The 12829-nt window shown below is 41.3% G+C and overlaps 1 protein-coding gene across 1 annotated transcript in view; it reads left to right on the forward strand.

Annotated features, from left to right (window-relative positions):
- The first annotated feature begins 1256 nt into the window (after positions 1 to 1256).
- The window catches only part of TBC1D12 (TBC1 domain family member 12), a 102650-nt gene continuing 91077 nt past the window's right edge, over positions 1257 to 12829 (forward strand). Inside the window, exon 1 of the mRNA XM_039230214.1 lies at positions 1257 to 2277. Within this exon, the coding sequence (XP_039086145.1) occupies positions 1346 to 2277 (932 nt within the window). The 5' untranslated portion in view covers positions 1257 to 1345. The remainder of the gene's footprint in view (positions 2278 to 12829) is intronic.

The following is a 12829-nucleotide window of genomic DNA, read 5'->3' on the forward strand; positions in this document are numbered from 1 at the left end:
CCCCTTCATTTTAACTACAGCTATTTCCTCTTTAATCCTTTGCAAAGCAACTTCTTTGCCCATCCAGAAATAATGACACCTTTGAGTCTCTGCCTCCATCTTTATTCTTTCTTCCTAGGCCATGTCCCTAATGACTCACCTTGTTGCAATATGGAGATGACTCTTCAACCCGTGTCTCCAAACCTAAGCCCTTAACCAAGTTTTAGAATTCTATTTTGTATATTCCCAGGCTTTTTAGTTTACCAGATATATTTCCCCTATTAATAAAGGTTGGTCCCCCCCCCCCCGCCATCTAAATCCCCATTTCTTCAATCCACATTAGTTTCACTCTCAGGAGTTTTCTAGTAATTGCTGGTTCCTCCCTCTTCAGTCGCTCCTTATATCGGATCAGTTATCACGTCTTGTGATTTCTACTTTTTTCCTAATTTTTTAATGTTTACTTATTTTTGAGAGAGACTGACAGTGTGAGCAGGGGAGGGGCAGAAAGAGAGGGGGACACAGAATCTGAAGCAGGCTCCAGGCTGTCAGCACAGGGCCCAATGCCGGGCTCTAAATCACTGGCAGTATGATGACCTGAGCCTAAGTCAGACGCTTAACCGACTGAGCCACCAAAGCGCCCCTCGTGATTTCTACTTTAAACGCCCTCATTTCCACTCAGTGGCAGTTACTCCATGTTAATCCATTATCACTTGGTGCTGGAATTATTTCAATAGCCCCTCTCTGCCCGACTCTATTTTCTCTCTCTCCTTTAGAGTGATAATGGAAATCTTTAAGAAAAGCCATGTGATGTAACATGGTGCTAGATAAGAAAGATACCTTAGTATTGTGGACGATGAAGCCCTAAATTGTAGCAATGGCGATAGAGAAGATGCATGAAAAAGCGTAAAGTCGACTGGTGAACAACTAGAGCTGGAAGGGCTTACATCTAATATCCTGTATCCTACTCCCATAAATTAAGTACGTCAAGTGAATTTTTGCTAAGCGAGTCAAACCTGTGCCTGTGTAAGAATTGTCACGCTCAGAAAGAGCCAACCAGCCTCCTCCATCCAGATGGCCGATCCCAGATTGGCCGCCGGAGTGTCAGGGAGTGGGCCTCTCTAGCTACTGTCTCTATGGTTCGCCGAATAGCCAGTTCGGTGATTTGACCCGGCCGGCGTTTGCGCGTGCGCGAGCTCTGGCGCGTGCCAGCTCTCCGGCAACTGCCTGAAGTCTGGGGTGGGAGGGGTGGGTCTGGGAACATTGCGGCGGCTGCGGCCGCGGCCCCAGCCCCCAGGGCTATTCCCGGGCCGAGCCTGCGCCGGGGACTCTTCCGTCGCCTCCTCGGGTGGCGTTCACTCGGCCCTAGATGGTGGGTCCAGAGGATGCCGGAGCCTGTTCGGGAAGAAACCCCAAGTTGCTCCCGGTGCCGGCGCCAGAGCCCGTGGGCCAGGACGGGAAGATGATCCGGGCCACGGGCGGCTTCGGCGGAGGCGTCGGCGCTGTGGAGCTGCCAGCGGAGGAGGAGGAGGAAGAAGAGGAGACGCCGCCTCAGCAGCTCCTCCGGCGCTACATCGCGGCGGCCGGAGGACAGCTGGAGCCGGGGCTGTGCTACTGTCCACTCCCCGCTGGCCAGCCCCGCGCGCCGCCGCCCCCGGTAGCCCTGCGCTCGGACGCCTGCCCGCGGGACTCAGGCTCCAAGCACCGAGGCGCAGAGGAGGTGGATGCCCGTGCGCCGCGGCACAGAGGCATGACCAACGGGGATTCGGGCTTTCTGCCGGGCCAGGACTGTCGCGACCTGGAGGAGCCTCACGAGCTGGTCCGCGCAGACGGCCGGGATCCGCGCCGCCGCCGCCTTTCCCCGGAGGGGCCTGGCGACGAGGGCGCGGACGTCGAGGGCAGCCCGTCCGACTGGGCCGCGCCACTCGAGCACCCGCTGCGGAGCTGCTGTCTGGCGGCGGCGGACGCTGACAAGTCCCAGGGTGCGAGCAGCGGCTCGGGGGACAGCCCGGCCAGCGACGGCAGCAGCAGCGAGGACTTGGAGCGGCCGGGAGCCGGCGCTGGGGGTCCCCAGGAGGGCTTGTCGGCGGCCGCCGCCGCCGCCGAGAGGACTAGTGCGGGCGCGGAGCCGCGCCCAGGCGTCTCGGACGTTCAAGTGAATTCTCGGAACACGTTCGAGGTGAGCCGAGACCACCTGCCCCCAGCCGGGCCGCCGGTGCCCGCGCCCGCCACGGAGCAGGGCGCCGCGGGGACCACGGCCCGGGCTCGACGGAGCGGCGGTTTCGCCGACTTCTTCGCCAGGTACAGCGCAGGCTGCGCCGGGGCTCGGGGCGGGCTAGGCGGGCTAGGGGTCGGGACGGGGACCGGGGCCAGGGCGGAGGTCGAGGCCGCGAACCGGCCGAGAGCGGCTTGGGAGGCGCCTCCGTGCGGGCTCTTGCTGGCAATCAGGTCTTAGCTTTGATTTGTCATTGGCAGAAGAGGAACTGGGTCTGCATTGTGTTGTATGTAGGAGAAGTTGCCAACTTTGTGGGGAGCGAATCTTTGTTTCCCTGTGGGCTGGAGGCTGTACCTGTTGTTGACACCTGGTTTCCGCGTATTCAGGCCCTGCCAGCGTGCTAAAGCCATAGCTGCAGTTTTGCTTCCTCCTGATAAGCAGACAACCTGCCCTGTTTTCAGTGTTTTTTTTTTTTTTTTTTTACTGTACTAGGAGGAGTAGGGTTGAGGAGTGGGGGTGGGCGCGGCAGTATATGTGTGCGGGTGTGGTTGTGAAAGAGAAAGGGAAGTCATTCTGCAGAGAGGTCTATTTGCGTGGAGTCTGAATCCATTCATGTAGCTTGGGAATTCCTGAAATTAGAAGTGTTTATGTTTCATAGTGTTTAACGGCCTTTATTAAAATGCAGTCAGTTTGGAATTTCGAATTTGATCCCAGCCCTTAAAAAGTCAAATGGCTATGGCGCTTTATCTAGAAAATCCCTCTTCTCTACCTCTGCCAGATAGGCCTACACTTTTTTTCAGCAACCTTTTAGTTTTTGATGCTGTTGTATTTGTGTTTTGACCTGTTATTCTTGAAATTGATATATGGTGCTAGATAGACATTGCAGATTTCAGAATAGGGCTTTGATAGGGATAAATAGTAAGAAATTAGTCATCCTATTGCCCATTAATGAAATAGCAATTTGTCTGGAGTCAGATCTTGATATACTTTTTTCCCCCTTAATCTCTAGGCAAATAGGAAAGTATTACCAACTTGTAAACTCTTTCTTTCAGAGTTCTCCTCTGTTTTTGTTTCCTTTTCAGGGAGCTTGATAGAACTGAAAGAAGCAAATTATGCAGCTCAAGTTTTAGAGGATTATACAGTTAGCTTGCATATTTGTAGACACAGGCACAGTTTTCTGGTTGGAATTAATATTTCTTTTTCTATTTTATTATACTTCACTTTTCCTGCCTATATAAGTTCACAAGTAATTTATGAAGTTGTTTAAATCAAGATTGAGAAATCGTAATTTTTTGTTACTCATAGGATAAAATATATTGTAGTGAAATCTGTGTGTGTGGGTATAGTTGCAAAAACATACTTAAAGCTTATAGTGGCAGTATTTTATAAGCTCTCAAGGTGAACTAAGTTTATACATTTGTGAACTTGTGTGGCCTTTGGCTGTTTATTGGTCATGTTTTGATGTCAGGTGTCAGGGAATTTTAGACTTGGAAGGGGCTTTGGAGATCACTAATTCAACCAGTATACCCAGAATGCCTGCTTTATGCCACCATTGGGAATAGAGATAATTTGGACACTGGTCCCTGAAGTGGTGGTGGAGTGCAGGCTACCAAGGATTAAGTTTGAAGACAAATAAATGTGTATATGCATTGCAATTTATGAACAATAAGGCAAATTTATTTTAAGCAGCTTTTTCATATTAACAGGAAGAAATTTGGATATAATTAAAATTTCTTCTTTAATTGGTTAATAGGACTTCAGTTAAAAGTCCTGTTAATAGGACTAAAATAGCTAGTTGACATTCATATAGCCATGTTAATCATGTGTATCAGAGCACTGAATTTGAAGTCAAAATAGGTACCATGAAGTTAATTTCTCTAAGCCTTAGATGGTTTCCTTTCCTTCAAAAGTTTTTTTCTTTTTTTTCTTTTCTTTTTTTGAGAGAGAGAGGGATACAGAATCCCAAGCAGGCTCCGTGCTGTCAGTGCAAAGCCAGACGTGGGGCTGGAACTCAAACCAAACTGTGAGCTCATGACCCCAGCCAAAATCAAGAGTCGGATACTTAATGGATTGAGCCACACACGTGCTCCTAAGCCTTGGTTTTCTTCATTGAAATCAGAATGTCAGGATTCTAGATGTCGTTACTTCTTTGTATAACATTCCTGGAAAAGGGCACAAAACCTTAATTGGATTTAGCCAAAACCTTAACTCGATTCTGAACACCCTAAAGGCAGAGACTCTGATACTTCTCTCTGAATCTGCAGTACCTAGCAGTGGTATGAAGAATTTCACTCAAGTTGTATTGAATTGCCAACTGTTACAGGCTCTTCCTCTGTACTATTCTCTAGGTAATTGTGAAGAAATCTTCCATTCCCAGACAGAATGATCAGAAATTTCCATTACCGTGACAACCTAGAGGTTCATGTGTATAATTGTCATTCTTGGAAGCTCTAGATAAGGGCTCCCTTTGGGGATGTCTTGTTCTTGGATGGATTCTTGGGTGCAACCCCTACTGCCACTTCATTTTTTGATCAGGAAACCCATTATCTACATAAGGTAGTTTCATTAGCTAATGGCAGAGGTGGAATTAGAAACTGAGATTCCTGATTTTCAGACCAGGTTTACATTTGATCATCATTTGTATTCACCTGTGGCTTTTTTTTCCTCTCCCACCTGGTTATCCTTTATCTTTCCCTTCTTTTCACTTCCTCTCTTTTTCTTGGCAAAAATCTCTATTAAATACTTTTAAAGAATAGTTTCATGTTTGTTTTAATTTAAGAGGGGAATACTTTACAACAGGATATCTGTTACTACAGATAACAGAGTTATCTTAAAGTTAACTAAATGGATAGAAGCTTCATTGAATAGAGTAGAAATTATGTAGGAGCTAAAGGAATTTGGTCCAGGGTGAGGCTGCTCTCATCACCTGTTTTTCCTCCCCTCCCTTCCCGTCCAGGTGAGGTGAGTTCTAGTTCAGTCCCTGTTGGAGACTTCTCTCAGCTTCATATAGGCATCTCTCTGTGTGAATGGTGACTTGACTATGGAGCCCCCCAAGTAATATTCCCTCAGATCCTTGGCCTTTTCCTGTCCATAAATGTTTTAAAATGTTAGGTGGGTACCACTATCTCTACTGTCACCAACTCAGCACTGAGAAGGAGATGAAAACTTAAAAAAATCTCTTGTGTTTCCAGGTTAGCCTTCATTCTTCAAGAATCTGTTTAGTTAAAAAAAATTATTCTTTTAAAAATAAATTTAAGTTATCTTTATGGGTCCTTTAAGCAAATTCATGTCTTTTTTTCCAAAGCTAGAATGGTTTATTTTTCAGGTAGATACGCCCTTTATAGATGTATTTTTTAAGCCATTTATTTCTCTTGAGTTTTCTTCAGATGTGATTGCCATAGTTACTGTTATTTAGAAACACACGGGTATCTGTGTCTCCAGGTGAATTGTGAGAGAATTTGGTGGACTTAAAGGGCATAGCCAAGATTGAGAAGAAAGTATTGAAGACTTTTTCCTTTTCAAAAAGGGAATTGACTTTATAGGTTATGAAACCTCCAGATCTGTGTAGCTTTTTCTAGAATTATTGACTTCTGAAACTTACTAAATGTTGTGGCAGAAAACTATTTTTACAGAACTCTTTTTATTATAGTTAGGCTGAATAGTGAACACTAACGGTTCTTTTAGTGATTTCTTTTTCTATCTATACAATCTCCATTCTCCACAATATGAACATTGTTCAGAGTATATACTGTTAAATATATTGAGAATTTAAAATCCTACAATTATAATTTTTCTTTACTTAATGTTCTCAGAAACGACAAAATGACCACATTCCTTTTTCCACCTAGAATTTGCACTCTGGCAAAATCATAATTCACCTGACTAAGCCATCTTAGACTTCTGTCAGGTAGGGCTCCCTTCTTTGTTGCACAATGTGTATTCCTCCCAGCCAACTAAAATAAAAACTACAGTTTCAAAACCCATTTCTCAAAAAAACTCCTTCTTCAACCTTTTAACAAAGAGACAAAATATCAAACTTCTGATAAGTGTTAAAAGATTTTTGTAACTCCCTAAATCAAGCATTTCTTTCTTTCTTTTTTATGTTTATTTTGAGTGAGAAAGAGAGAGTGCCTGCAAGCCAGGAGCAGGGAAAGGACAGAGAGAGTGGGAAAGAGAATCCCAAGCAGGCTCCACACCCAGTGCTGAGGCCATTAACCGCGGGCTGCTCTGACAACTGAGATCATGACCAGAACCAAAATCAAGGGTCAGATTCTTAACTGACTGAGCCACCCAGGCAGCCCAGCATTTCTTTAATACAGGTGTGGTGCACTTATAGGTAAGGAGAATGAACGAATATCTTGATCTAAATATTACATTTTTGTTACTACAGAGATTATAAAAGTAAATGTGAAAAATAATACTTTCTGTTACTAAAACTCTTTTGGACATTACTTACATGTTAATATAATTAAAATGTTTAAAATTTTTAGGAAAGCTGAAAAGAATATAATTAATTGCTCTAGAATAAAAATTAGAGTCATTTAAGGTTTTAGAGTGTCATGAAGCATCCCATTATATTAGATGGAGGAGATAATGGCTCAAGAGCCTTTTGTATTTGTTTCCTGTGTCTGATACCCGTCCCCCCAATCTAAACACAAAGCAGTAAACCACTGGAAATCCAGCTCTAGTTTTCAAGGCCTTTACCTTAGAAATTTGTGGTTTTAAGGTGGGTGGTTGGAAATGTGATAATCTGCATATAAATCAGGTAGAAAATAGTGGGAACCTCCAATTTTTATGAGACTAAGATAATTTTAAGTACTCAAATATTATTTTGAAGTGCAAAACTAAATCAACATTTTTGACACTATATCCCAACAGCAAAGCAGACCATTACTCTTTGGTAGAAATTTTCTGAACTGTTAAAAATGGGCATACAGATTTACTTTATTTGAAAAATATTTTTTATTTTAGATTAGTTTTAGATTTACAGAAAAGTTGCATAGTACAGAGAGTTCTGGTATACTCCTCACCCAGTTCCCCGTTTGTTAACATCACATTACTGTGGTACATTTGTCACAACTAAGAAACCAACGTTTGTACATCACTATTAGTTAAACTTCACGTTTCATTCAGCATAGAGATACTGACTAAAAGATTTGTATTTGGGGAACAGTTGTGTTTTACTGTATAATAAACCTTTAAAGTAGAAGGAACTTCAAGGATCACTCCATTCATCACTGAATATCCTACGGAAAATCAACAGGGCTGTTATTAGAGAAATCTTTTAGTTGCTAGACATCACCTAGTAAGATGATGTTAATTTAATATTGGAAATGAGTTAGGCATGGTAATGAATTGTTCTTCAGGGGGACCTAGAGCATTGATTTTCAAAGCAAGTTCAAACTATTTGGGGTAATATTTTCAAGCTTTAACAACCAGTAGCTACCTATGTGCCTCTAAAAAAATATGAAATAATATTTAATTCTACATAATTCCATATTTTTCCAAGATTTTTTTTGTGTGTTTTCTAATTCTGGAAATCTTCCTGTGACCTTTTAAGGAATTTATTTTTATTTTACAATTTTATTTTATAATTAATTGCCTACAGATAGTGAATTAATAAAAATCAGAACTAGACCAAAGATCTGGTTCCTAGGGTTTGAAGCTAATATACTAATTTCTATGAATCATGAGGTGTTAATGAACAAAAACATAGCTTTTGGTGTAGTGAAAATACTATTGGTTTGAGAGATAAGAAATTTGGTTTTTGCCTGGATAGCTTCTGCCATTAAATAATTGTGTGACCTTGGGCAAATTAATTCTGTATTTTTTTCTTTTCATTTCTTCCAAGTAGGAAAGAGAGAATAGGATAATAAGTAAATTCTAGTTAATCAGTGTATTGGAATTTGAGACCTTAACTTCCGGACCATGAGTTATGTCTCAAAGGTTGCCAGCGTTCTACTTGGGTGAACTAATAGCCTAATAAATAATTCCTAACTTTTGTTATACTTCACAATCACCTGAAAACACATTTAAAAAAATTAGATTCTCCAGAATCCACAACCCCTACCTTGTCAGATTCCGGGGACTTACTTTTTGGCAATGACATATACAAACTACAGAATAGTGTAGTGATTTAAAAAAAAAAAAAAATGCTGGTTCTGGAATTAGACTGCCTTGGTTTGAATTAGCCTACCTAGCTGTATAATTCTGCACAGGTTACTTGACCCCTCTGGGCCTTAGCCAAGACATCCATAAAGTAAAGATAATGGTGATACCTACCTCATGAGATTGCCTATGAGATAATGTTTTAAGTGCCTTGTATTTATTGTGTGGCAAGATAGCCGCAGTCCCTTCCCCAGCTTCATCGCTGAAATCCACTGGTTTAAAGAAAGAAGGAGATGAATGGATTTTTTTATGTGTATTACCTGAAGAAACATTACATGATTTGTGTACTAGATTTTTAAACATAATTTGTATTTGTTATTGGATTGGTGTTAAAATGGACTGTAAAAGGGGCGCCTGGGTGGCTTAGTCGGTTGAGCGTCCGACTTTCGCTTAGGTCATGATCTCGCGGTTCGTGGGTTCGGGCCCCGCGTCGGGCTCTGTGCTGAATGCCAGCTCGGAGCCTGGAGCCTGTTTCAGTCTGTGACTCCCTCTCTCTCTGACCCTCCCCTGCTCACGCTGTCTCTCTCTCTCCTAGAAATAAATAAAAATAAAATAAAATAAAATAAAATAAAATGGACTGTAATGTAATGGTCTAAGATTTTCAGAAATCTTTAAGCTTTGACTAAAAAGCAAATCTGAGAAGGAACTGAAAGGAGGGAATGTTGAGAAAGATTAAAATTTATATATTTTATTGTTTTAAGGCTCCTATAGACAGGCAAAGCTGGTTTCTTAGTTTAAGTTCATGAAATGTTTAGCTTGGCTCACTCATACATTTCATGCTTGGTATGTTGTGGTGGGAAAACTTTGAGAAGAGTGGAAACATTTGGAGATTTTTGAGGTGACACATCTGTTACCCATCTTTATGTGTACTGAGAAGGGAAAAGTCAGTCCTTTTTGAGGCTGCTTATTTCTTCCTGGGAATTCTTTTTAGCTAGGCTGCATTATTCCCCGGGTAGTTTTGAGTGATAGTTGCTTGAACCCTACAACAGTAATTCTTAAACCTCCGTGTATTTTAAAATTACCTGAAGGGAGGAGGTTGCTAAGAATGCAGATTCCTTGAGCCTCCCTCCCCTCCCTCTACCTTTGATTCACTAGATCTTTTGTGGGGCCCAGCAGGAATCCAAATATTTAACTAGGACTCCTAAGAAGGATTCTGATGCAGGTGGTTCCCAGACTATAATTACTGAAATAATTGTTGATGGGCAGGTCTCCTCAGATAATAACTGAAAGAAGGTGCAACATGCATTTATTGCTCACATTACCTTATTGATTTTAAACTTGGATCATATGTAGGTTCCCTGTAATTGGTGAGTGTAAGTAGAGATACAGTAGGGAAGTATTTTGCTGACCTTCACTAGACTGAGAAGTTATCTCTGCCTGATTAAATCTTAGCTTCCTTTTTATTAGTGAGAAGGGTCCTTTTATTTTATGCTATATGGAAAGCCTTGCTTGCCTGTTCTGTGAAAAGCTTTAACTTGCAAAACCTTACTCATGTCTTCAACATGGAGTCATAACTTTATTTCTCCTTATTTATAGCTCATCAAAAAAAGGTGTTAATTTTCCTTCCTTCTGCTGCTAGTTCTAACTTTTCCATGCCTTTAAGAAAAACTGCTGCAGATTGCACACGGCATATTCCCCTCTAGAATTTGCTGCTTCAGCCTTTCTTGGACTTCTTATTTCTGTGGCCAAAAGAAGAAAGAGATGGAAACCCATGTGACTGTCTGGGTTTTCAGCAGGCTCTTTCCTGCAATTAAGAGAAGTTTACCTTAGGAAACCAAACTACAAGTTATGCTCTTAGTTAGAACTTGTTTGAGAGTGAGCTTGGTAATGTGTTTAATTTACCTTTGAATTAGGCTTTTCGATTTCTTTTTAATTTGAATTTTATTTTGGGATACATTTCTTGGCTTAAAAATATTTCCATCTGCCTGTTTCTAACCCCAGAGAGATTAAAACATGTTAAGTTTGGAACTGAACATGATAGTTTTGAAATCAAATTATGTGCTATTTTCTCATATTTTCCCAAATACTGTAATATATACCTACCCATCATACATTGGGCATTATCTTCAATTTCCAGATCTGATTTTCATCAAGACTGTTTGTAGTCATCTTCTAGTCAAGTAGGGGAAATACTTTTGTTGCCCCAAGAGACAGGTATTCAGAGACTGTAAGTTTGTTTCCTTGTAAAAAAAAAACAGAAAATGCTCATTTTTTGGCTTAAAAAATAGAAATTTATTATCTGAGAGCTCTGTGGGTTAGAAGTCCAATGCAAGTCTCAGTGGGCTAAAACACAATGTCAGCAGGGCTCTATTCTTCTCTAGAGCCTTGAGGAAAGGGTCCATTTCCTTGTCTTCAGAAAACGCTCATTATTATTTGCTTTTGAAAAATAGGACAGGATATAAAACTAAGGATAAATACTTTTCCATACTATTTCAGTTGAGGTGGTAAGAAAGATATGTTTGGAGGGTGTGAATGTATAGTTAGAGACAGAAGAAACATGTTAAGAGAATGATTTTGAAGAAGTTTGTAAAGAGAAAAACTGCTGCAGAACATGTTGATTGAAAGTTAGCCCTGTACTTTGGCCTCTAAACTTCAGAGTAATTACTACAGATTATCCTCATGTTTATTTTTCTACTCTGCTTACCTCAATGCCTTTGTAGAGGTTTCTGGCAACTTCTTTCCTAAAGATATCTGCTGTGCCTCCCTCTGAACATCCCTAATGTTCTCATCCTCTCATGGCCTCATAATAGGTCATATGGTGCAGCAGAAGTATCTTTTAATGACAGCTTTTATATATATATATAAAGTGTTTTATATATATATATAAAGTGTTAATTTAGGCTCTAAAAGCTTAGGTATTAGTATGATAGATTCAGACATTAGAAAGTACAATTTGGGGCACCTGGGTGACTCAGTTGAGTGTCCGACTCTTGGTTTAGGCTCAGGTCATGATCCCAGGGTTGCGGGATTGAGCCCCACATCAGACTCTGCATGGATTGTGGAGCCTACTTGAGAGCCTTCTCTCTCCCTCCCTCTCCCTCCCTATCCTTCTCCCTCTACCTCTCCCTCCCTCCCTCTCCCTCTGTTGCTCTCCCCCACTCACATGCTCTCTGTCTCTTTCTAAAAAATAAAAAGCGGGGTGCCTGGGTGGCTCAGTCAGTTTTACTGTCTGACTTCAGCTCAGGTCATGATCTCATGGTTCTTGGGTTCAAAGCCCCTCATTGGGGTCTCTGCTATCAGCGCAGAGCCAGCTTCAGATCCTCTATCCCTCTCTCTCTCTCAGCCCCTCCCCCTGTTCTCTTTCTCTCTCTCTCAAAAATAAATAAACAGGGGCCCCTGGGTGGCTCAGTTGGTTAAGTGTCCAACTTGGGCTTAGGTCATGATCTCATGGTTTGGGGATTCGAGCCCCACGTCAGGCTCTGTGCTGACAGCCAGCTCAGAGCCTGGAGCCTGCTTCAGATTCTGTATCTCCCTCTCTCTCTGACCATCCCCTGCTTACGCTGTCTCTCTCTCTCCCTCTCTCTCAGAAATAAATAAAACATTAAAAAAATTTTTTTAAAACAATAAACATTTAAAAAGAAAAAATTAAAAAGTACAATTTTATTCAGTATATTCTTCCTTGAGTTCCAGTGTTAAAAGGAACCATGGTAAATCTAGCAACCAGAATTAAAATGTCTCTCACCCATAAAGAGAAAATTGCTTATTAGGAGGCAGATATATAGTGTAGTTTTAAATATAAGTTCTGAAGTAAGTTACTAAAGTTTTAAATCAGTAAAAGGTCTCAACTGAGTAGTTTCTGTTTTTTGAAGAGTGATGAAATGTACGTTTTTAAAATATAATGTACGTGATAAAATGGAATTCTTTTCTTTCTGACATAGCACTTGACAGTCTTTACCTCACCCCTGTTGGACTGACTTTTAACTTCATTGGTACTATTTAGGATTAAAGAGATTGAAATCCTGATTGTTGTTTGGAAAACAGAGGATTTGTTGTGATTTAGAATTGAGTGTTGGGAACCAAAATTTGTTATCAAAACTAATAGTTATACAAGCTAACCAATACAATAATTGAACATATAACCGGAGAATGATGGCCATCTTTGTGTTACAGTCCCAGAAATGCATTAAACTGTCAAGACTGCTAAGACAGCAATTAACTTTCAAAATTGGGTATACAAATAACTGAGAATTACAGTGCAGGAAGGAACACTTTTAGAAGATAACCACTATAAAAATTTTCCCAAGTAAAATAATAACTAGATACATATTTTTAAATTTTTAAATCTTTATTTATTTTTGAGAGAGAGACAGAATGCAAGTGGGAGAGGGGCAGAGAGAGAGGGAGACACAGAATTCAAAGCAGGCTGCAGGCTCTGAGCTGTCAGCACAGAGCCTGACAGAACTTGAACTCATCAACTGGGAGATCATGACTTGAGCCAAAGTTGAACGCTTAACCAACTTAACCACTCAG

The sequence above is a fragment of the Hyaena hyaena genome, unplaced genomic scaffold (assembly GCF_003009895.1).
Source record: "Hyaena hyaena isolate Hyena2069 unplaced genomic scaffold, ASM300989v1 scaffold_44, whole genome shotgun sequence".
In the NCBI taxonomy this organism is placed as follows: domain Eukaryota; kingdom Metazoa; phylum Chordata; class Mammalia; order Carnivora; family Hyaenidae; genus Hyaena; species Hyaena hyaena.